The following is a 23,739-nucleotide window of genomic DNA, read 5'->3' on the forward strand; positions in this document are numbered from 1 at the left end:
TGGGACAAACTGGGACAAACTGGGCAAAATTCAAAGCGTTTTGTATAGGTTTTCTGAAAGTGGAGTTAGCTCCACTAAAGAGAAGAAAAGTTTCTTACTCTTGTGACAAGATACAGATGACTTTCTTTGAGGTGACACTAAGCACATGGAGAATTAGATATAGAGTTGTATGAAAATGTAATATAGATCATAAATACTTGCTCCTCTTATTTGTCACATAATCCAACTACGAGAAATAGAAAGTAGGTAAGCAAATAGGTCACGATAACATCACACATGAATCCTCTTAAGAACAGGTCATCTGTTCATGAAGGAGCCATTTGTCCTGAATACAGTTCTGAATCAAACAATTTGCACTGTAGGAATAACCGGCAATAATTGGGAAAAGCATAACAAGGAACTTACATGGAAAAAGTAGCTTTCTCATCTTTTTCATAAGAAGAGTCTTACAATTATCAACAGAAGCTAGTGAAAATTGTGTTAAATTCATCACTGAAATATCTATATGACAACCATGCTTCATCAAATAGAGATCAGGTTCGGTAACTCTGACAATGAATTCTAAAACACAGTAAAACAAAAAAATAAGAGCCCTTTGTACCCTTCAACCATATATTGGGTAGTCTCATATACAGAGTGAGCATCATGTTTCTGTGTTCCACCAAGATTATTTTAGTATTCCTATCCTCTTTTGACACCTTTCACTTGAATGAGTCAGTCCTAAATGACGCATTATTTGATTTCCCTTGAACATACCAAACGGTCCATCGAAGTGGCTGAGCTATTCATTATAATAGGACTGGAAAAATCCTCAGGTTGGCAATTATATGAGTCTTCGCGCACAGGATTCAGGTTTCAGAGTGATACGTCCTGCAATAAAGAGAATAAAGGGGCAGGTCATGCACATATGAAATATACAGCAAGGAAAGAAAAGCATGAAGCAGGAACCAGATTCATGACTACCACATGTGACCTCAGATCCAAAATCTGCATGATGTTACTGAGCAATTTCTTGCAAGACTAGCCATCTATAATCAGACGTAAAACTGAGTGTAAGTACATAGCCTAAAGCTGTATAAACTAAGAAACTTTTGAAATCAGATTTTCAGACCCAATTCGAATTGTCACCATCATTCACTAACTCATGAAACACATGCACCATGAAATTTAACATTTTCTAGCTCTTACTAGTAGACCACCTGATTCACATTGAAGATTATCAAGAAAAATATAGTGCTTAAGTACAAGCATCCCTGCAGGGATTTGAATCTCTCAGTCATACCCCAACTAAATCAGTAAGGAATAGGCATAGCCTTGATCTTTAACTTGGCCCATAGGTAATGAAGTCACTAATCCCACTTGGACAACTAGTTCCTTTTGAAAACTTGTGCCAACTAATTCCTTCTGAAAATTTGTCTTACAAAGGCACTTAGTCAATATAGGCAAATCACACAAAAGCTAGGCTGTTCAACATGATCACAACCTTTTGATGTCGTAATTGCAATTAGATTAATATTGATGCCAGAGATCCAATTAACAATAAGTAGCACACTCAAGCTACCCTTAGGGCCATGGAGTTAATTATAAGTTCTAACTTACACACAATATCGGAGCCCTCAATTAAATGATACTCAGATATTTTTATCTCAGAAGAACCACATCAATATACACTTTCTGAACAAGAAAAAAGATGCAGCAGAAATAATCAAATAACAAGTTGAAAATCATAATTACGGGCTTTGTCACACCCACTTGACGATTGCTTGTGATTGTCACTTCTTCTTCCACACTGTTCTGACAAGTCAGAGCATATCCACTGTTTTGTTTTAAAACCCCATTCTCTCCAGAGAAATAAATGTGTCATTGGATGAGCTTTTCTTCTGGTCCTCTCTTTTATTCACTTTGGTGTTAAGATTTACTGACCAACATTGTTTAATTCTATAACAGTCATCTCAAGCACCAGTGATACAAAGATCACAGAGCAATACCCTTAAGTTTCCGCCTCAGAACCTCCCTCACTCCAATTCATTTTGCAGTCACGTCTATATAATTACCCTCCAATTGACTTTTGATAAAATAGCAAGTGATAGAATATTGTGAATAATTCTGAGTTTGCACAGATACCATGTAGTATGAAGTAGAAAATTTCATTAATTACAACCAATAAGAAGCCACATATGCCATTACTTTGCATAATTACATCTCACTAGGAAAACTTGTATTTCCACGTTCCTAAACCTTCTATTTCTTCCCTCGTATATTATAAATTATGAAACAAGACTTTCCAACTAATAAGGCAGTATGTTTCCATATTATAAATTCTTAACCATTGCAACAATCTAAGAGTGCCTGGATCGCCATAAAACACTAGAAAGCAATTCAGAAGAGATACATCATTTATAAATAATTCAGATCATGGTTCTACTTGATTTCTGACTATCATTAGAGCAGCTAAAATCTCGAAATCTATTCCTGTCTACAATGAAATTAGCATCTCAAACTAGAAAGCCCCTCCAGGGCTAGGTCTCCAAATTGATTCAGGCCAACCCTGGATACCACTTAAACAAAACAAAGTATACGGCCTCAAGGCAACAGGAGCCCAACTTAGGAGAAGCTTCAATTCATCTTCTGAGAAGTTGGCTTCCCCATTGCACTCTACTCTCTTCTACTTCTGAATTAAATCGAACACCTTGACTAAATTTAAAGAATAACTGCGCAATCAAAATAGACGAGGTAAAGAGGGGAAAAAAGTTGAAACCTTTGGACATCAATCCGATCAAGCATGCGTTTCACGGACACCTACTACTTCTGATGCTGCCTATGGAGCTGAGAGGAGGCGGCTGAGAGGAGAGAACGGAGCTTAGCGAGAGCGGAGGTCTTGTCGGGAGGGCAGCTGGCGATCGCCACGTGGAGCGACCGGATGGCAGCGCCAGGATTCCCCGCCGCGAGGGCGGTGCACGCCGCCTTGTAGGCATCGTCGGCGAGCCGAGCGTCTCCGGCGGAGGAGGCCCGGCTCCCTTGGTGGCTTACGTCATCCTTCGCCTCGGCTTCATCTTTCGAAGGCGAACTGGAAGAGGACGAGAGGAAAGAGGTGGAGTGGGTGTACTCGTAGGAGGCGATGGCGGCCTCGATCTCAGACATGAGGGAGTCGGGAGAGGAGGGGAAGGACCTCACGGCGTCGAACACGCTCCAGTTGCATGTGCGCCGCCCATTCCCGCCGGCCACGCGAGAGCCCATCTGATGGAGATACGCTACTTTGGGTTCTCACGGCGATAAATAAGAGCAATGCGGAAGGAAATACAGAGTTATTTTTTCTTGTTCTAAGTAGTAGTATTCCTCGATAGTAGTAATGCAATTCGGCCTCATTTTTATTGACAAGGTTATTTGGGCCGCTTCTGTTTCCAGCAATAAGATAGGTTTTTTTTTTACATAATCACCACTTAAAACTTTTAAAATATTATAATATTCCTAATAAATTACTGTTAGAGTTAACAAATATATCTAAATATCTAAATAACTAAAATACCTTTCTTCTTAACGTTCAGAGTATTTTAATGATTTTTTCTTGAACAAAGTAAATATTTGTTCGCCATAATCTTTTTAAATCTAAGTTTAGTTTTAATCATGAAAATTATATTAACTAATGAATTAATATTTTAAAAGAGTCTAGTGATTTCACTGGCGAGTATCCAGGGGGTGTTGGGAGTCCCTATGAATGCATTAAAGACGGTTTTTACCTTAATCTTGGTTGATCTAATTTAGCAAGATCATTTACATCTCAAACTCTGCTTCTTGTTTGGACCCCAAGTGTAGAACCCAACTTTGATCAGTTTCGTTCATACCTAGAGGCCCAGTGAATCGAAGCGAACTAATTTCTCCAACACAGCATTCAGTAATTAGGTAACTGCTCATGGCAATCTTTCCTTGCATATTTAGTTTCATAATTGATTTAAGAGTGCCCTTAATATATGTTCAACGAGCAAGACAAGGGCTACTACTACATAACCCTGTCGATTGCATCATTCTCCCGTTGTCTATTTCTGACAATGAAACAACCAGGCTTCTTTATATGGACATCCACCTAAATTAACATCCCTAAGAATGGCATTGGCAGCTCTACCTAAGGTTCTCGATGTGACAACAAGGGGGGTTAACAATTTAAAGTTCAGAACTGTTCGAAACAACCACCTGCTGTTAAGTATATATCACATCCATATAAAAAAACAAAACAAAACAAAAAAAAAGAATAAAAAAACTCAATAAGCCTTACCTCAACTGAACATTCAACTGAGTAGATCGATCAATGCTGATGGTGAAACATAGAAGGGTATACAAAATGTAATCAAATACTATACCGCGACAAAAATTGCTGCATGACGAGAGGGTAACTGTGCTAGACATGGCAGAACCATAATGCATATTTAGTTGATGAACTACAAAAATTGTGGCCTGGAACCATCTTCTGAAGAGTTACCATACAATGGCAGAGGAAGAATGAAGCAGCTCACGCACTAACAACACCAGAGATCCAAGGTACGACGACAGGAGCTGTAGGATGAGAATCTCTGTATGATTCAGAATACTTGTCCTTGAAGTTTAATTGAGGCTTTTCGGCCTGCAAAGGCAAACAAAGTAATAATATGAAATCGTGGCATTAAGTTGGTTAAGCAGGTGGTCATTTTCTGATGAAAGGTAGCAATATAAATTTTTTTTTTGGTGAAGAAACCCTTAGAATTACAAAGCACAAACAGGAATTAACTGACTAGAGTAAATGGCTTATTCAGATCATGGATTGAAACACAAAAAATGCTTTTACATAGAAAACAAGTTAGAGGGGACATCCTTGAGGTGAACATTGAACATTAAACATGGAACTTCAGATTGGGCCAAAGAATAAATTTGCATTTAATGAATTTATGTACATCTGTATTAAAATACTTGTCCTCATTCAAACATTTTCCAAGCAATTGTCAAGAAACAGTAAAGCAAATGACAAACTAAAATAATCAAAGATAGATTTAACTTCATAAAAAAGCAAGTTTAATCAAGTCTAATATTCATAAAATAGTGCAGTGGTGATAATTACATCAGAAATCAATAGAAAAGTTCCACAGTTTGGTTCTAACCCATAATAGAATGATAAAGAAAAGTTCTAATCAGAAAAAAATTCCAACATAAGTTCCTGCCTTTAATATCAATGTCGAGGGGCATTTCAAATACAAATGATCTTACCAAAAAAACAAAACAAAAAAAAGTAGTCTACGTGATTTAGTTAAACTAAATTCAGTTACAAGTTGCATGGAGTTGGAACACCAGAGGACAACTCATCAACACCAGAAGATAACACTATAATACTTTCTAGGTGAAGTTGCTATTGCGCTTACTAAAAGCTTCAATTGCATGAACCAAATGCATCACCAGCAGAATACTTTAGCACATATCAAAAAAAGAAAACTGCTAAACACCAGCTCTGGGCACATTGTTTCCCTGGACCTTGAAAAAACATTTCATATCAAAAGTTCACCAAAAAGTCATGTACTTCCAGTAGAAATTAGTTTGTATGAGTAAGAATGTAAGATATGGGTCAAGAGAGCATGCCTTGTATATACATATATAGATATAGAAATTAGTTTCATGCTGGTCTCTCAGCCTAGGTTTTGTATTGGCTTGTATAACCCATTGGCTCATGAATCCCACCAAGCTGAATATTATACATACATAATATTAGATATGGAATGATGTTACAAGTACCAAATAACAAAAATGATACCATTATTCCATAAGTATAGAGGATTCTCAAAACTTTTGCTCTCTTATTTTATCTGATCACGCCCTTCTAGATCTTCATTTCTCCTCCTTCTTTCCCCTCTCCTATCATATTTTATCTCCTCCTAGGCCATCTTGTTTTCTCTCTCTTTCCACTCTCCATGCCTCCAAAAATCCTTGAAGTGAATCTTCCTTCTCCCACCCTTCCTAGCCTTTTTTCTATCTATTCTCAGCCGTCATCCATTACTTGGTACTGCCTGCAGTCCACTAGTCACTCCTGACTGTTTCTATGCTGTACCTCAAAGACATCAATTGCCTCAACCTTAGCATCTCATGTTCTTGCAGTTGTCACATGTAGCAATTCCCCTGGCCCACCATGGCCATCCTTTTCTTTATCTACCCTTTCTCTTGACTTCTAATCCTTTTCTCTTCTCTTAGGTTGTGATTGATCAGTCCCTCACCACCTCTTTATCATCTCTCACATTTACTTCTCTTACCTGAAAATTTATCCGACATGAGCTTAACCGAAATAACTAATATTCCTTTCGTCAATCCTGAGTCCCAGTGAAAGTAGTACCACAAGAATAAGTACTTATTATGCTTCAACTTGTTAACCAGTATTCGGAAAACAGAAACTAACACTGCTACTGCAAATTTATGACACAGAAGATGAAGGAAGACAGGTAGTTAATGTAGACCAAGGCACACATAATATGGCAAATCAAGTTGTACCTGTTTCAGCCAGCACTCCTGCTGTTTGTGTTGATATATATCAGGTGAATAGCATCCAAACTCTGATGGGCAATAAACCCATATGTTGCACTTCATTTGACCTGGTTTGGCACGTTTTGCTTGATCTAGACAAGCCTGACAACATTCAGCAGCACTTTCTTTATGGTGTGTAAGGCCCCACCTAACAGCTGCACCAGCATAATCAGTATGAGGCTCAGCGTGACATTCAGGGGGCAGCGATCTACCAGGGATTATCTCTACTTCTACAAAAAGAAAAGGAAGAAAGTCATCATAAGATCAAACTTGGAATTTAGTAATGTCATCCAAAATATGAGTTACCCAGAATAAGTTAATTGGTACATAAAAACTACAAAATCATGAATGTGTGGAAGAGGACTACAACACAGCAATAATTTTAGGTGCAAATAGAGACAAGTTTTACGACAATGGTCCATAAGGAAAAGATACCATCTTGCTCATTCCCAACTTTGTCATCATGTTCAGTATTTGCAACATCAGCTGGGATCCAAAGGCCAATGTCTTCCAAAAATACAAGCCAATTAGATAACAATGCTCGTCTCAACATCTCTGCAAACAGTCATGTTTATTATAATAGGAAAAGTGGAGGCACAGGTAACAGAAAATGAAATCAAAACTGCATCTACAATTAGACTATACATACTTGCTTCATGATGAGGGATGCTCAAATCAGATGAATTTGCATTTGATGCTCTTTTAATCTCTTTTAGACTCTCAACACGCCATAACTCCACAGCTTCTGCTCAAAGACATTAAAAAAAAAAATCAACTTTTGGACCAACTTGAAGAGGGAATTGGAAAAAGTGCTGCATAAAGCTGACTAGTTAGAACCATACATTCAATTACTGCAGTTAAGGTGCAATAATAACTCCTTTGGCACTTCATTCTTTCTTTCTTCATCGTACAAATTTTACCAGGGCACACAACCTAATTGGACTTCTTGCTAGTTAATTGTTTTCCTCTTTCATGATATCAAGAATTCAATCACTACTATGGTAAACCAAAGCCTACATTTTGTTTTGATTTACAACATAATGCTCATGTTTGGAAAAAGCCCAACCACTTTTTAACGTCAGGTTGGACTCTATTTTTGTCAGGTTCTAACCTTAGGGGAATGTGCAGTACAAGTCCTTGTATGGGAAATGTACCCATCAGAATTATAAAGAATCAATTTGGCAATCAATTTTGACATATAATACTTCTATCTCTATATTGTTTATTTTTACTATTTCAATTTCTATGATAACAATTCAAGCAATGTGAACTTCAAAGAGCCACTGAAATCGTCAAGCAGCTAAATAATGCATAAAGCAGATCAGGTACTATGACATCTTGGAGCATGAATGGTTCTTGGTTCTCACAAGTCACAACCTTCACATCAAACATATTTATCCATTAATTGGTTATGCATATTGGTTTGATGTAAGAGGGGACATAGAATATCCACAATATAACCAGAGAAGACTTTCATTCTACCCAGGACAAAAAGTAGACTACTCCCATTTTAAATAGTCAAACAGGTGGAAAAAATAACTAACATCCTTATCCCTTTAAAATATTATTGTCCAGGTCAATGAATGAGTCTGAATAAACTATGCAAATTTCTATAATTCTTTAACATGCGCAATTCCTCTGCCCAGTGATATAAGACAGCATCCTAGACAGATGATGCAAAAGTTTGATGGTCAAATCCCTTCCACAGATCAGTCGAATACATAAGTGAAAATGATAAAAGGATAGACGATCCAGAAATTCAGATTCCTTTATGTCAAAAAGACTCCAAGTCTATTCATTGAGCATGTGTTTTCCTTCATGAGCAGTGCCCTCTAGAAGATTTTCTAAGGTTTCTCATCCTTAAGCAGCATAATCTCACTGATATGCTAGTAACACACGTCAAACTCAATTGATAAATTGAACAAATTTTTCATCAGAAGACATAGAGCATATTAATAAAAGATTAGCTGATCTTAATCAAATGGACTGAAGCCAACCCACCTCTCTGTGCAGTGACGTTGGCACTATCCTTCAAACCTTTTAACCTTTGCAGAATTTCATCAGTCACCTTCTGCTTCACAGACAGCGGCAGCTTTCTCCTCCTCTTCTCTTCTCTAGAGAACTCTTTCTTAAGCTTCCTCACCTATCATCATCCAAATAACACAAGAGATCAAAAATCCTAAGAACAGCAAAGCCAATTATAGCGAAAAGAAAAATTAAAAATACAACGAGAAAAAGAAAATAAAGACCCCTCACCACTTTAACAAGCTCTACAGGCTCAGCTGCTTTCCTAATCCGAATCGACTCTTCTACTAACCTAATATGTTCCTCGGAATACCTTTTAGCTGAAATCAATAAACAAAAGATAATAAATCGCAAATCTATTCCCTACTCGTAGAAGGAAGGAGCCATCTTGTTACCGGAATAGGAATCTCCGTTGGAGCCGGAAGAGAACCCAGCGTAGAACGACGAGTAGATGGAGCGGAGAACGAAGAGCGAAGTGAAGAGGTTCACGAAGCAGAAGGCGACGGTGATCCGCCTATAGGAGCACCACTTCGCCCTTCTTCCCAGTTCTATGACTCCCCTCGCCATTCCACCTCCTCCACCGCCTTCATGTCAGAGCTGCTGCTGCCACATTGCTCCGAAATGGCGATGCTCCAGATCGCAGAGAAGACTGGGATTGGTGGATTTGGGTTACTTTCTGTCCTCTTTTAAGACACTTTTTATTAGGGATGGCGGTAGAAGAATGGGGAGAATCTGTCATCTATCATCAGTCTATCACCCGTTCTGGAGTATTTATTGCCGTCGGAGATGATAACTGGCGGTGACCGGACTCAACCTTATGTTGCTCCGCTGGAGCAGCTTAAGCGCGTACTACGCTCATCGGACGGGTGCCGGAAGCTCCAATTCCAAGGGAGAGGCGCTCGATATTCTTAATCAATAGTTAAGTGCTTGTTTTTAAATCAGAATCTTGATTAGGATATGAATATTATCCGTAATCTAGGTGGGCTTAGTCGTGTGGTCAATCGCGTAGCCAATCACCACCCTCGAACGGTGTGGGACCAACTAATTTCGTCGACGTGGCGGTTTCTGAGAGCAGGGAGATGTGGGATCACGGGGGTAGTTTTCCCTACGATACAGGAGTGTTGGAGCTAATGAAATGATCCTATGTTCGTTTACTATTATATTGAGATTATATATTCAGATGGTATATCTCTTAGTCACATATCTGAATAGTTTTAGTTATAAATTGTCCAACAAACTTAAACAACTCCAGTGTCTTCCTGCTAGCTAAGGATCTGCATCAATTTATTGCAGGTAGGTTCGGGAATAAATATGAGATAAAGATAGGTAATTAATTTCAATGTCACGGGATTTCTGCGCGCCTAAATAATCTTCGGCCATGTATGTTGAAGAGGTTATCCATTGAAGGTCTAAATTAAGCTCGAGATCAACTTTGTAGAGTAGCAAAAGTGACATCAACTAATCACGGCCTGCTTTTCCCAGGCCTTTGTGGTAGCAGATAGACACGATATCTGTTAGTTTATTTGACCACTTTGCGCAGTTAGAATTGGGAAGCAGATCAAATAGTAGCCGAGAAATGAGATTAACTTCATGTTACTACTTTTTTTTAATAAAAAAAAGTGAGTTTTTCTGCAGCTAAAGCGGCAAAACCCATCATCTTATTCGTTCCTACTTGCTTGCTCTCATAAATCGGTCAAAACTGCTAAAGGCTTAAAGCCGAACATCTGACGCGCACGCGTAGTTTATGATGATGATTGATGAATAAGGAAATTAATAATCAAATCTAGAAAAGGGCCGGGTTTGATTCATGGATTGGGCAATGGCAATCTGGCACACGAGTGGGCTCACTTTGTATCTGGACATGATCTGATTCGGCCCAGAATATGGACCTAGCCCACTCCATTCTTTTTAAAATTGTTATGCTTTCCGTCCATCCTGCCTTAAAATGTTAGCCTCGTCCCAACGACTTGAGCTGTCCAAATAATCAAGCCAGCTCATTTGAAATGAGTCAAACTTAATTAGTTAGATATAACAATCAGTTTATATATATATATATATATATATATATATAATAAATAAATTTTAATTTAATTATATTAAGTGTAGATCTCACAAAATTCGATTCAAGCTTTCTTCAAACTGGATTCAAGTCAATTGTGTTATTTAAACTTAAATTAGTCTTAATCTAAAATAATATTAAAATATGTATAAAGGTAGCTCAAAATAAGTTCGAGTTCAGTTTGAGCTCCAGCTCGATTTGGATTACACCCCTGCGACTAGTCAAAGTACACAAATTATCGGCCAGCACGATAATGCCATGCCGTCAATGTTTGTAAAGTGTTCTCAAAATATAAACGTGGTAATACGACGCGCCAAGGAAAATTAAACTCTGATATCGCTTGCAAGTTTCTTCTAGATGATCATGTGCAGTGGAAGTACTTGTCAGCCTCTGATTGGCTGAGCAAAGCTAATAAGTTGGCTTCTATCACCATTCGGATCATTTTTTCCGTGGTGTCCGTACCCGCTTCGTGGAGGAGGGCTCCACGCGGTTGGGAGGACGACCGAGTTTGGGAATCGGCGTTCGCATCGACAGGCGGACGGAGGGAGCGCGACGTTTCAATTAATGACGTGCGCAAGATTTTCGGGAAGCGATTGAAGAAAAATCGGAGGCGAGATTTACGCGCTTGCGTCCGTAGTCCGCCAATTGGAAGTCAAACCCCACGAGACAACTGGATTTTTTTGCCTACGTGTCCCGGGACCCACCTCGCCTCCCGGCCACGACAAATTTGTCGATACTCCTACCCCTCCATTTCACACAATCCACTCCCACAGTCCCACTCCCGCGCATTTTGGTCTGAGAGCTTACGCGCTTGCAAGTTGCAATAATGGAATCCAATCCATTGGTCTGACTTAGTCTTCACCACACTAATTAGACACCATAATTATAAAATTAGCGTCATGCTTATCACCAATAATAGATGCTAAGATGATGAGTAATGCTATGCCATTTAAATAATATACGACGCCTGCGAAGCAGCCTAAGGAACATGGATGGACGAAAGCTGTCGGTTAACTAAAGAATAACTAACTCATGGTGGGCATCGATTTGGACTGCCTGTCTTTAGTGGGCTCCACAAAGCCCACAAAAAGGAGTACAATAAAAAGGTGGGTTTGTTTCGTTTGAATCCGAAGGTTATGCGCTTATTAACTTATCATGTTCTTCCTCCTCATTTAAAAAAAAAAAAAATTGACCAAAAACCGATGCCAAGCCGTATCTAAAAATCACAATGACACGTCTGATAACGACTTTTTAGATAACAATCATTGGTTGCTAAAGATGGCGGTGATCATGATTGTCACAGTTTTGTTAGAGGATTGTTGTGCGCAATATATGTTAGCCTTGCCTTATCATTACTATTTACATAAGAATAAGAATAGATCATCAATTGAGTGAAATTTTCGTCAACATACTAAAGCTTTGAGAAGAGAAATTTTGAAATTTTCTCAAAAGAGAATGGAAAAGATTAAACCGGAATGCATCGGACCGGTCCAGGTGAACCTTAACCCTTTCCCGCTATATACGAGGACCACCACTACGACTACGACTACGCGCCAACCTGTATTAACCTAAACCCATGCCGCGAGACATCGTACACCAACCTCCCTGATCGATCACATCACGATCTACGCCAGAGGCCGACCTTCTCTTCCGCTCTTCTCCCACATTCTCCTCCCTCCCCTCCCCTCCCCTCTCCTGCAAACACAACGAAGAGAGAAAGAGAGGAAGAAAGAGAAAGAGAGGAAGAAGAAGGAATATAAATTTCTTCCTCTTTTTTTCTCTTTCAAAAAGCAAATTCCTTCCTTTTAATTCCCTTCTTTCCTATAATCTCCCTTTGTATCTTTCCCAAATTCGTCGAATCCGCGTGGAGGACAGGGATTTACGCGTCGTGTACTCTAACCGATCCGGACGCCCTCCTCATGGGATCTTTCTCCGTTTCCTAATTCCTTCGCGTTTCTTGCAAATTAGACCAAAATGTGGGTGGGAATTCTCCCTTTGCTTTGATCCGCGGAGGAGGAGGACGAGGCTTAGAGGGACGGAGGGAAGAGCGAGAGAGTTTTTTTTTTCTTTTGGTGTTGGTGTAATGGCGGCGAAGGCAGAGGTGAGGATGGTGCCGCTTGCGGTGTTGCTAAAGCGGGAGCTGACGAGCGAGAAGATGGAGAAGCCTGATTTATTGCACGGGCAAGCGAGCCAGAGCAAGAAAGGAGAGGACCTTACGCTTCTCAAAGCGGAATGCCAGCGTGTTCCCGGCGACGGCGTGACTACCTTCTCGGTCTTCGCGGTAAAATTTCTTCCCTCTGTTCCTTTTTTTTCCGGTTCTGTTCTTGGGAAGGGTAAATGTTCCTTTTCTCTTTTGTGCTTGGGTGTTCGTGTTTGGCATAGGGTGGAGATGATAATGACGATTGTTTTGATCCCATCGGAAGATATTTGGGCGACTAAGAACTTTGATGAAATTACTGTCACCATCTGTTGCTTTTGAGTTTTAGATGTTCTCTAGAAAGATATGTCCGGATTAATCATATGGAACCTTATTAAATTATATAAATGTTTCAAAATGCTTAGTTATATTAATTTTGTTTTATTCTTTTTCTTTCTAAGCAAGTCCTGTATGTAATTGTCATCCCTTCTCTCGTAGGAATAATAGAAAAAATATTTTGGTATCATTTACGGAAAGGTGAAACCTCTGAAAAATACGATAAGTTCTATGAAGCGGGGTTTCTTCTTACCTAGTTACTCCCTTTTCCTAATTTGTCATATGTAATCTTTCTTCTAATGTTTTTTCCCCTTGATAGCTCGTTATTGCTAGACCATCTTATGTGGAGAGTATATATTATAGATGATATGGAGGCCGGCAGGTTGCAAGCCTGCAACCCTTGACAAACCCTATTCATTTCATTATTTGTCAAAAAAGAATGTGGAGAATTTTGATCGTGCCACTATAAATTCCTTTTTGGGATGAATCAGGATATCCTGATTTTGCATCCCTCTTTTGGAGGGATCATGTTGGACTCAGTTGGTGATGCAGCAAATGACGTAAGCATAACCTTTGACTGTTTCTGGTTAATGGGCTTTAAAAAGATTGTCACCATTTCTTAAACTAAGTGAATTTTTCCTAACGACCGGAGATAGTTATTGCTTTCTTATGCACATTATTCAGGGTTTGCAAAAGAAATAGTAATTGAAAAGAGTAATAAGAAGTGAAAATTAAATGTGGGGGTGGTACCACATGTATGTTCAAACTTATTCTTGTCTCTTCAAGATTTACATGGGACACATGCTGCAGGCTGGGCATGTCTGTTGCTGCCATATCTTTAGTTCTCCGCGTCAAATATGCTACTGTTAAGATCTTATAAGGGTCAGTTGCGTTTGGCAGTAATTATCTTAGTACATTATACATGCCACTAAATGGTATTATACCTATGTCTATCTCTCCCTGAATTGAGCTTCAATTTGATGTTAAAGGACCTTAGGCCAAGTTATGTTTCAGCTATATAATTATTTATTGAATGATCTCATTTTCTTGTAGCTATTCGATGGACATAATGGATCTGCTGCTGCAATATATGTAAAGGAAAATCTCTTAAACAATATTCTAGGTGCCATCCCTTCAGATCTGAGTCGAGATGAATGGTTGGCAGCACTTCCAAGAGCTTTGGTTGCAGGGTTTGTCAAGACAGATAAAGACTTCCAAACAAAAGGTATCCATGCAGTCATAAATTTATATATCTTGATGTTTAATCTTGCAGACTTAAAGTACTGTTGCATGCGTGGTGCCACCTTGAAACATGTGTCTACATGTTTAATAACCTCCAAGTTTTTTTTATCTCATTCTTACTTATCCTCAGTTTAGTTCTGTAATTATGATAATCACAAGACATCGGATTTTCCAGTTTCCAAGACATGCTGTTTCGATCTGTGAGCATAGTGGCATGTTTATCTACAAAATACTGGACCATTCAAGGAATTCTGAATTCAGTAATGACTGCCATATATTTTCTGGAAGGAGTTGATCAGATTCTATATTGACTACCAAGGCTTCCTTCGGTGTTCAGAATGAAATCCCATCTCCGACTCTATAGTTCTAAATCGTTGGTTTTCTTCTTTCAACAATTGCAACAAACATATACACCTGGATTATATATGGCACTTTTTAACAAATTCTTAGGAAAAACTACATTTTTGTGATGAAGTGGGTGTTAGTTCTTGTAACGTCCGTTAGTTTCACATCGATTATTTGAATTGTTTTATGGCATAAAGGCCTTTAGCTATATGTTCTTTGCTTGGTTGCTTTTTCAGCACATTACTTAGGAGTTTGGATGACTAGTAAATCTAACATTGTTTGGTTTCCTTAAACTATCTGTGACACTGTCTGCTTAAATGTACTGAAGGTTTTCATTGCTGCATCTAATTTAATTTATTACTATTGCAGCTCACACTTCAGGCACAACTGTGACATTTGTGATAATAGATGGATGGGTTGTAACTGTAGCATCGGTTGGTGATTCACGCTGCATACTTGAATCAGCAGAAGGTTCAATTTACTTTTTGTCAGCTGACCATCGGCTGGATGCTAATGAAGAGGAGTAAGTTTGGTCTTTTCTTAAAATTTTCAGCTGCCAACATTTTGGACTATCATAGCCTCATGCTTTATTTGTCTCACAGGGTAGAGCGTGTAACAGCAAGTGGAGGTGAGGTTGGGAGATTAAATATCGTTGGCGGTGCAGAGGTTTGTTTAAATTAAACATCATATTCGCCTTTTTTCCATGTTCTTTTCCTAATGTAGGCTCAGTAATATGTACTTTGCACTGCTGAGGTATCTATGCATGACAATATCTCTTTATTTAATGGAAATTACATCTTCAATATGATAAGTTGAGGACACCGGTAGGATATATGCCTCTATATGTTCTTTTCCCATTTCTGGTTCATTCTGTTATCTTTTGTGGTCTACCAATTTGGCTCAAACTTTTCCAGGAATTACACAGTTAATATGATTACATCAAATATCAATCTGTTTGAAGTTCGCAAAGGTTCACTTTGTCCTTTCTTTTCCTCAAAGAGGGTTTATAATTCAGTTGGCTACAAAGCTTGTCTATTTTAAAATTTAAGTATACCTGTAGCACACTATCAACTATTTCTGCTTTCCCACAAAATTCTATACAAGCCTTTTTCATTCTAGTAATCAACTTAGGAGTTCTATCCATAGAGTTGGTTATTGTAATGCTATCTGACTTATGGGACTCTTTTACTCTTTTCAGATTGGTCCTCTCAGATGTTGGCCAGGTGGCTTGTGTTTATCAAGATCAATTGGAGATATGGATGTTGGAGAATTTATTGTTCCCATTCCCCATGTGAAGCAAGTGAAGGTTTGTTATTATTGTATGTCATAAATAACCCAGTTTAATTTGCATTGTGAAGCTGTTATGGCCCTAAACTTCCAATTCACTCCTGTTGAAGTTTGTATTTAATTAAAATTTCCCTGATTTCATGGTAATATGTAGTATTTGCCAGTAATTTTTTATACAGATGATTATAGTAGAGAATCTGTAAATCACTATTTCCTAATTCAAGTGTATCGTGTTAAAGGATTTTTTTTTCTGAAACCTCAGACTATTTTACTAGAATGTACTTTGTCAATGTTAACTATCAATATGTTAAGACATACCTATTATTCTGTATTCATAATCACCTTTTGCAGAAATTTTTTGATGTTGTTTATAATTGCTTCTCTGAGTTGACAGTGTTATAAAGAATATTTTCCACATGTTTACTACAGTTATCCAATGCTGGAGGTCGAATTATCATATCAAGTGATGGTGTATGGGATGCTTTGACTTCAGAGATGGCTGTGAATTGTTCTCGTGGGTTGCCAGCAGATGTTGCAGCCAGTCAAATTGTTAAAGTACTTAAATAAATGTTTGGCTATGTTTTAGAATCTATATTTCTATTACTTTACATCACCTATTTGTTTATGATCATTTGCAGGAAGCTGTACAAGTAAAAGGATTGAGAGATGATACTACTTGCATTGTGGTTGATATATTACCTCCGGAAAAAGTAACCCCAACTGTTCCGGCTCCAAAGAAGCAAGGAATGGGGGTATTCAAAAATATGTTTCGCAGAAAATCATCAGAGTCATCTTCTAATATAGACAGAGAGTATTCTGAGCCAGATGTAGTAGAGGAGATATTCGAGGATGGATCTGCAATGCTTTCCCAACGGTTGGTCTCTGCAATTAGAATTTGTGATGTAAAAAGTTGATTTTTTTTCATGTTATCAGTAATTTTCATAGCTATCCTCATCATTAAGTTTCTTTCTGTCATAATGGGTATGGCGATGAATAACTGCTCAGATGGAAAGGTTTAATGAAAGGGTTGTACCTGTTTGTCAAGTAGCTGTTGAGCTGATATAGACGCTTTCAGTGCCAATTGGCAACTTTAGTCAAACGAGAGGCCTGCAATGAAGCGAAATGCCAGATGACTGGTAAATAACTAGATATATGGATATTCCTTCCTTGTAGGTGGTAGTTTAGGTGTGTGTGTGCAACTTGAGGGAGAAATATTTGGGAAGTGCATAAAAAATGAAGATGAATTTCTTTTTAAAGAATTTGTTTCTTTCCAAGGCTTTGGTTGTATCAGGAGTCCAATTTCCAATCATCCTATATACTATTCTGCTAGGGCCTTAATTTACAATGAATGTTGGTCTTTTGCTTGTCAATCTTTCTTAGTTGACTAATTTGCAAGGTGTCAATGGAGTATGAAAGCCAATTAGGTTGAAATTATCAACCTTCATTGGTCAACAGTTTCTGTTTTCGTGGACAGATATTGATATTTTTGTTTTTTAAATTGCAGACTAGATGCGGAATATCCAATCCGGAACATGTTCAAGCTTTTCATATGTGCAGTTTGCCAGATAGAGATGAAACCTGGTGAGGGCATTTCGGTACATGCTGACTCCTCACAACCCGGAAAATTACGCCCTTGGGATGGTCCATTTCTTTGTCCTAGTTGTCAGGAAAAAAAGGAAGCAATGGAGGGGAAGAGGCATTCCAGAGGTCTTTGTCGTAAAGTCACTTCTATTTTCTGTTTGAGGGTGCAAACTATTTATTCAATCTTTACTTGCTTGTTGCTCAGGTTCCTCATCTAGAAAGAGCTCTTCAAGTGAATAGTCATTACCACAGTAATATAATTGATCGCTTGTATCAGGACACAACCTTGTGTCTCGAAGCTGACAGAACGAGGATATGTGGCGGTCTCCAATTCCTCCAACCCTTGGATGAACTACAAATTTTGGTCTAACATGAAATTTCGGAGTACTTGGAGGTGGCATTTATTCGAGATCCTACGGACTTTCTTTGCTACAGGAGTTGCCCTCTCTTGGCATTTCCATGGAGTGAGCAATTTGTTGATTGAAGTACTTTAGGTATTCAGTGAGGCATTGACAAGTACCACACTGTGCCATGGAAAAGAAGGGCCCTGGATAAAAGAAATACTTCCTTAGGACCATTGCAATGTATATGAATCATCTTACAGAGGTAAGACCAGTAGTAGTTGACACTACGTTATGATAGGATCAGGTGACATTACTTATGATTTTTTTTATTGGGTTAATCAACTAGGGTTTCAAAACGAATTGGCGAATTGATATCTACAAGATCCTCTTGGTGTAACATTGTCATCAGAATTTACAGGATTTTTGCTTTTTTGCATCCGTTGTCTAATTAAGGTTGTCCATATTCCTGTCATCAGATGTGACGAAGTAAAACTTCTACAATTTATGCAGGCCATATTACTTCCAGGACTTGATACATTTATCTTTTTCCGTGCCTGCTGTTTGCCATAATATTTTTTATTGGGTCATAAATGTGATGAGAGTATAAAATTTCCAATGTATTATTGTGTCTTCTGTATTCTAACCTAAAAGATATCTCTCTGGTTGAAAGGCATAATCAATTTGGTTCGGATTTGAAGAGAGAATGCTAGTTTTTTTAACTTTGCTTTTGCATATGGTTGGTTATTCTAGTACAAGATAAGAAGATGGATCCAAATATGTCCTCTACTAGCTAAAGTATCATTCTGTACTTAAAACTGTGAAGCTAATTAACCTATTGTTTATTTTGCTGTTACCTTAGTCTCTAAATGATGATATTAATTACAATATAATTTTCGAACCACTTACTAACGCAGTATAGCAGTCACCAACCATTTGTAGATTCATATCTTCCATGTCCTAGATCATGACCAATGATCCTTTCATCAATTTGATGTCCTAGCTACCACATCCTTTTCCTCCAGGCTTAAGCAAGTTAGAGACAAAGGGAATATTAATGTGGTCCCATATTAATTCAAGTTTTCTTGCATGTCTTGCATGTGAAAGATGAGGAGCTCTTCTTCTTTCCCCCCATTACTCACTTTATAGTGGTCTTGTACCATTTACTTATAACTGTTAGTCCTATACACTATTTTGCAGCCAACTTTATTCCTTTCAAAAGATTTAGTACCACTTGGAATCGAAACTATTTGGCATTCATGATATCTTAAAAGTGATACATGAAACAATTTGGAATCTAAAAACCTAACAAAATCATAGCAAACAAGTGAGAGAGAGAGAGAGAGAGAGAGAGAGAGAGAGAGAGACTCAGCAACTGCAGCATTCCATGCAACAGCTCACTGACTGAGATATGTACCCACTACCACAACACCCAATGAATGATGAGAGCCAACATTGCATGTTAGGTTGCTTTCAAGCATCCACGTAAGGGGAATAAACCAAAAAGGTGAGCTTTATTACCTATTCTGAAGACATAATGTAACCCTAAGGTCATCATATTTGAAAATTTCGTAGAAGGTACAATTTGCCATGACCTGGCTGTGAAGAATGGAGATGCATGGGTGGGGTCAAATTGAGCTGGCTCTTGTTGTCTCTTCTTACCCAATTTGTGTGTGATTTAATGAAATATGTTGATAGGTTAATAGGTGCTTGTTTAGAGGTTCTTATTTTATGATACAATAATGCACTCGTTTAACTCAAAAGATTGATCTAAATGTCTAACACATATATTAAATAAGATTAGCCTATAAATTAGTCAAACGGACTTATAATCTATTAATCTTTTCCTTGATTCTAAGATATTTTGATAAATTTGGACAGGATGTTAACTTATCAATTTTCTTTAAAATCTTAAGCTTAATTTTTTAGGAGCAAAGCAAACCGACATTCATCAAGATGGGCTCACGAACAAAAGAACACTGCACTGAATAACCTTGGATTCAGCTCATGTCCTACAAGTATGGCTCTTGCCATCCTTGGCGGCTGCTTCTGCTTCAAGCTGTTACTAGAAAGTCTACCATGTTCAAGCACTTGCATTCTTTCTCTGGTGGCTATTTGGGACGGTCCGCCTGTGTTTGTTCCGAGGGTTCATAATGTTCCCCTTGTCCTCAATCCTACATTTTTGAACGTCAACATCAATCTTCAATCTAAACGGGTTACTTGGCTCCTTTCTAGTCAGTCATAGAGTATTAGAGAAAGAATTCTATCTTGCTTTAGAGACATTATGAGAGATGTCATTTATGACATTCCCTCTGTTAACTGTTCCTAGCTAGTAGAGAGACATGTGTCATTTATGACATTTGCTCGGTTCCTAAGTTTCAATCTACTTCTAACCATCTAGCTAGCTTCATCCACTCCAGATCTCCTCCCTCCCTGTTGTCTCTCACATACCATCTCTAATATTTCTCACTGTTCTTCCCTTTTGAGTTCTCTTTCTCACATATTGGGAGGTACGTTCGCTAACCTCGTTGCACATTAATGGCTAGCGGCTCTCAGTAGAGCTATGGAATTTCTCTTCTCGTTGTGTTCTGAACTGGATAGTATTTTGTATAGGAGTGCTTATTATTATTATTATTATTATTTTCTCCACCTTTTTTTAGGTAATAAAAATTTACCTGTTTACACCCACACCAAAAGAAAGAAAGAATGAAAGAAAGAAAGAAAGAAACTTGACATACAAAAGCATAAAGGCAAAAGCCTGTGGAATTCCTCCTCCAAGTGGCGAGAAGTCATTGGCTGTATTAACCTTTCACTTTTTGGATAGGCAAGAGGAGACAAATCCACCTAAGCTAAGCTAACACCTGATTGAACCGCTACGGTTGACTGGTCAATCCAACACCACTAGATTACGAATCCAATCAACTCGACTTTAGTCGCTTAGTTCTTGTTACGTAAACCATCCTTCTTCCTTTTGTCGGATTTAATCGTCTCTTTGCACAGGCGGATCGCACGAGTCTTCTACGCATTGGATTCTGCAATGGAATTTTCTTCACTTATACGAAGACAAACACGTTGCTTTCTCACTTGCTGTTCAAATTAATAAAACAGGCTCATCTTTTATTCCCTGTCTATTCTTTTCTTTGTAGTTTTACTTGTTTTAGATATGTCTAATGCTTTAGTATTAGATTTGTTACCTTACAAAATTTGAAAGATTGGATCGTTCCGTATTAGTACGCATGACAGACAGAAGTTAATTGGCTATTATTCCTGCCAAAAGGAAACGCATGCAGTTGATCTCTATCGAGATCGACCTCTTCCATGTCTTTTCGCCAAGAACTAGTAGGCATAGGAGAGATGGTTAATTAATCTGTATCAAGACCAACTTTAAATGACATAGATGTCACTATATTTGTTAGATGTCAGCAAAGATTTCTTACACGTTCCTCTACGTGCATGGAAATAGAGAGAAAAGATATTAATAATAAAGACTATCCAAAGACTTAGGTCAGTATACACCAATTATTTGCACTGCACTTCTACGCAGACGACTAAAACTCTCATAAAAGCAATACGCAACACTATGTTACTTCGTCTACATGTAAATGGCGACCTCGTCCTCGTGTGAAGTAGGCGAGGAGTAGTTTAATTGCTAAGAGATATTAAAGAAAAGAGAGGGGAGGGGGACCATAGGCATGGGGGGAGCTGGGAGCATCAAACCGTGCGTAGGAATTAACCATCAATGGCAGTATCTTCCAAGTAGTAATATCTTATTCCCATGTGGTCGTGGGGACGACTTAGATTCACCTTACATTTCCAAGACTATACTACCTTGTTGACTTGTTCCAATATTCCAATTAATGACGGTGCCGTAATGCTCTCCCAAGTGGCATCACCTTTATGACTTGGTTAGTCTATAATTCAATTACAATATTTTGCATAAAATTATTATATATATATATATATATATATATATATATATATATATGCTGACATATGTTATGTCCTCTTGTTGTTATAGATTTTTTATGTGCCTTTATAATTTTACTGAGCTTTGTTGTCATCAACCTAGAAGTATAGAAATTTGTCCTGCATTTAGAGCAGAGAGAACTTTGATACATCTTGGCACCACGCGAAGTAAATTTAAGACTACTTACTATTCTGACTTGACTAAACGTTTTACACTTTTGACTACAATAAATATATATATATCCTCCTCACTACCTTCCAATCTCCTTATCTTAGATACGGAGAAACCTCTATGATATATTGGTAGCCTTTCATAATATAATGAGCACAAAACACTCCGTAAGGCTTCATCCCACTCCACGCCATGGACACACAAAAGCCCCAAAGAGAAAGAGGTACCATCAACAACTTAGCACCAAAAGAAGATAGAAGATTTGCTCCTCACTCTCCCTCTCCCTCTCCGTCATCCACCACCTCCCCTTCTCACGACTTCTCCTTCACAATTCCTCTCCACCCTCCTCTCGCCTCCCCGTCGAACACCATCGACTTGGCTCCGGCCGACGACATCTTCCTGCATGGCCACCTCCTCCCCCTCCACGTCATCTCCAACACGCACGTCTCGCCTCGCACGTCGAATACTTCAGTCGAGAACTTTAGGTTTCCCCTCGACCGAGTGGAAAGCGATCTCAGCCTGAAGTGTAGCGCCGGAGATCAGAATCACAAGGATTACAACATCACCAACAAAGATCGGACCAAAACGAAGTCTTTGTCCTCATTTTTTGGGTTCAACAAGTGGAGGAAAGGAGAGAAGGACGAGGATAGAAGTAAGAAGAAGAAGGTGTTCGACGTGGGTCGGCTCCTAAAGAAGTATGTGAGCATGGTCGAGCCGCTCTTCTTCTCCAAAGGGGAGAAGGAGAAGCGAGACCTTCGTCGAAGGCCGTACTCTTTCTCGGGCCATTCTAATCCGAAGGAGAGGGATAAGTGGGCCAAGAGAAGAGCGCAGTTCTCGGCGCCGGCGTCGATGAGGACTTCGCCGACGAATAGTGGTCATCTCTTGGCGACGTCCATAAATTTCTCGTCGTCGGATGAGAGCACCATGGAGGAGCTCCAAAGCGCAATCCAAGCAGCCATTGCACACTGTAAGAATTCCATTGCAGCCAAGGAGGAAAAATGTAAATGCTAAGATGAACGTTTGCCGTTGGATTGTTTTGTGTAGAGATATTGCAAAGGATATGATGGCATATAACTAATTTGTGTATGAAGTATGAAGTATGAACTGCTTGCCAAATGAGATTTGTGCTTCAGATTCCAATTTATATAGACTAAGAGAATTTTAAATCTTGGATCAATTTTTAGATTTTAGAATTCATTTATTTAAATTCCATGCAACACTTTGAATCCAATTGAATTGTTTGCAGATATCTTGAGTAAGTAAGGTGCTTAGAATTGCACATGAAATCCAATCACTTCTAGAGTCAGGACAAGAGAGATTTTGCATAATGCAACTTTAGCTGCAGTCCAATCTGAATCCAGACTAAGAGCCAAAAATGTTGGGTCCACAATACATACTAACATCTATGATAATATTATATACTTTCAGTGATCAGTTAAATTACAAATGCGAACTGAAGAGTCTTTAGCTGTTCCTGCCCAAATAACGCATAGTACATTAGTACTAAAAGGAATCAAGTACTCTTATATTCTCCACAATACTGATGAGATATCCTAACAACCAAACTGGACTTTCTGACTGACATGATGTTGCATCCTTAGGATATACCATAAATTGGGCTAAAACTAGTAGCCGAGGGCCTGAGGCCACATCCACTTAAGATGACCAAGAAAATTCACAATCAGAGATGTCCATTTAACTCACAGCTAGTCCTCTT

General features: G+C 38.5%; 4 protein-coding genes across 8 annotated transcripts; 2 read left to right on the plus strand and 2 right to left on the minus strand.

The window, feature by feature from the left end:
- Positions 1-401: 401 nt before the first annotated feature.
- LOC140800563 (uncharacterized) lies at positions 402-3,371 on the minus strand. 2 transcript variants are annotated; one of them, XR_012111273.1, is made up of 3 exons: positions 2,759-3,371; positions 964-1,028; positions 402-870 (listed from the first exon to the last, which is right to left on the minus strand). XR_012111273.1 is itself a non-coding variant. In XM_073155303.1 (2 exons), the coding sequence occupies exon 1, from the start codon at positions 3,235-3,237 to the stop codon at positions 2,803-2,805; it is 435 nt and encodes a 144-aa protein (XP_073011404.1). In that variant the 5' UTR covers positions 3,238-3,371; the 3' UTR covers positions 402-870; positions 2,759-2,802. The 2 variants fall into 2 exon arrangements, 1 of the variants encoding a protein (XP_073011404.1); XM_073155303.1 differs by lacking the exon at positions 964-1,028.
- Positions 3,372-4,172: 801 nt separating this feature from the next.
- LOC140800536 (uncharacterized) lies at positions 4,173-9,457 on the minus strand. 2 transcript variants are annotated; one of them, XM_073155297.1, is made up of 7 exons: positions 8,952-9,457; positions 8,788-8,876; positions 8,533-8,674; positions 7,181-7,276; positions 6,967-7,086; positions 6,499-6,761; positions 4,173-4,615 (listed from the first exon to the last, which is right to left on the minus strand). In XM_073155297.1, exons 1-7 carry the CDS (start codon positions 9,121-9,123, stop codon positions 4,505-4,507), a joined length of 993 nt encoding a protein of 330 aa, XP_073011398.1. In that variant the 5' UTR covers positions 9,124-9,457; the 3' UTR covers positions 4,173-4,504. The 2 variants fall into 2 exon arrangements, with proteins under 2 accessions (XP_073011398.1, XP_073011399.1); XM_073155298.1 differs by having other exon boundaries at positions 6,499-6,686; positions 8,952-9,300.
- A 2,706-nt stretch (positions 9,458-12,163) lies between these two features.
- On the plus strand, positions 12,164-18,428 carry LOC140802765 (probable protein phosphatase 2C 12). 3 transcript variants are annotated; one of them, XR_012111706.1, is made up of 10 exons: positions 12,164-12,896; positions 14,142-14,313; positions 15,045-15,198; positions 15,278-15,341; positions 15,874-15,981; positions 16,392-16,517; positions 16,601-16,836; positions 17,467-17,669; positions 17,749-18,149; positions 18,234-18,428. XR_012111706.1 is itself a non-coding variant. In XM_073158370.1 (9 exons), exons 1-9 carry the CDS (start codon positions 12,699-12,701, stop codon positions 17,781-17,783), a joined length of 1,296 nt encoding a protein of 431 aa, XP_073014471.1. In that variant the 5' UTR covers positions 12,164-12,698; the 3' UTR covers positions 17,784-18,428. The 3 variants fall into 3 exon arrangements, 1 of the variants encoding a protein (XP_073014471.1); XR_012111707.1 differs by adding an exon at positions 16,968-17,098 and having other exon boundaries at positions 12,261-12,896; positions 17,749-18,323; XM_073158370.1 differs by having other exon boundaries at positions 17,749-18,428.
- Positions 18,429-22,214: 3,786 nt separating this feature from the next.
- Positions 22,215-23,033, plus strand: LOC140795248 (BRI1 kinase inhibitor 1-like). The gene has a single exon (XM_073147751.1). The coding sequence runs from the start codon at positions 22,215-22,217 to the stop codon at positions 23,031-23,033; it is 819 nt and encodes a 272-aa protein (XP_073003852.1).
- Positions 23,034-23,739: the final 706 nt, after the last annotated feature.

This window comes from Typha latifolia, chromosome 1 (genome assembly GCF_019914945.1).
Source record: "Typha latifolia isolate L0001 chromosome 1, TyphaL0001v2, whole genome shotgun sequence".
In the NCBI taxonomy this organism is placed as follows: domain Eukaryota; kingdom Viridiplantae; phylum Streptophyta; class Magnoliopsida; order Poales; family Typhaceae; genus Typha; species Typha latifolia.

Coding starts and splice junctions, on each gene's coding strand:
- LOC140800563 (XM_073155303.1), bottom strand. CDS start 3,237: ATGGGCTCTCGCGTGGCCGGCGGGAATGGGCGGCGCACATGCAACTGG.
- LOC140800536 (XM_073155297.1), bottom strand. CDS start 9,123: ATGGCGAGGGGAGTCATAGAACTGGGAAGAAGGGCGAAGTGGTGCTCC. Junction 8,877..8,951: donor CAACGGAGATTCCTATTCCG/GTAACAAGATGG, acceptor TATTGATTTCAG/CTAAAAGGTATTCCGAGGAA. Junction 6,762..6,966: donor AGTTGGGAATGAGCAAGATG/GTATCTTTTCCT, acceptor TTCTTTTTGTAG/AAGTAGAGATAATCCCTGGT.
- LOC140802765 (XM_073158370.1), top strand. CDS start 12,699: ATGGCGGCGAAGGCAGAGGTGAGGATGGTGCCGCTTGCGGTGTTGCTA. Junction 15,342..15,873: donor ATATCGTTGGCGGTGCAGAG/GTTTGTTTAAAT, acceptor TACTCTTTTCAG/ATTGGTCCTCTCAGATGTTG. Junction 15,982..16,391: donor CCCATGTGAAGCAAGTGAAG/GTTTGTTATTAT, acceptor TGTTTACTACAG/TTATCCAATGCTGGAGGTCG.
- LOC140795248 (XM_073147751.1), top strand. CDS start 22,215: ATGGACACACAAAAGCCCCAAAGAGAAAGAGGTACCATCAACAACTTA.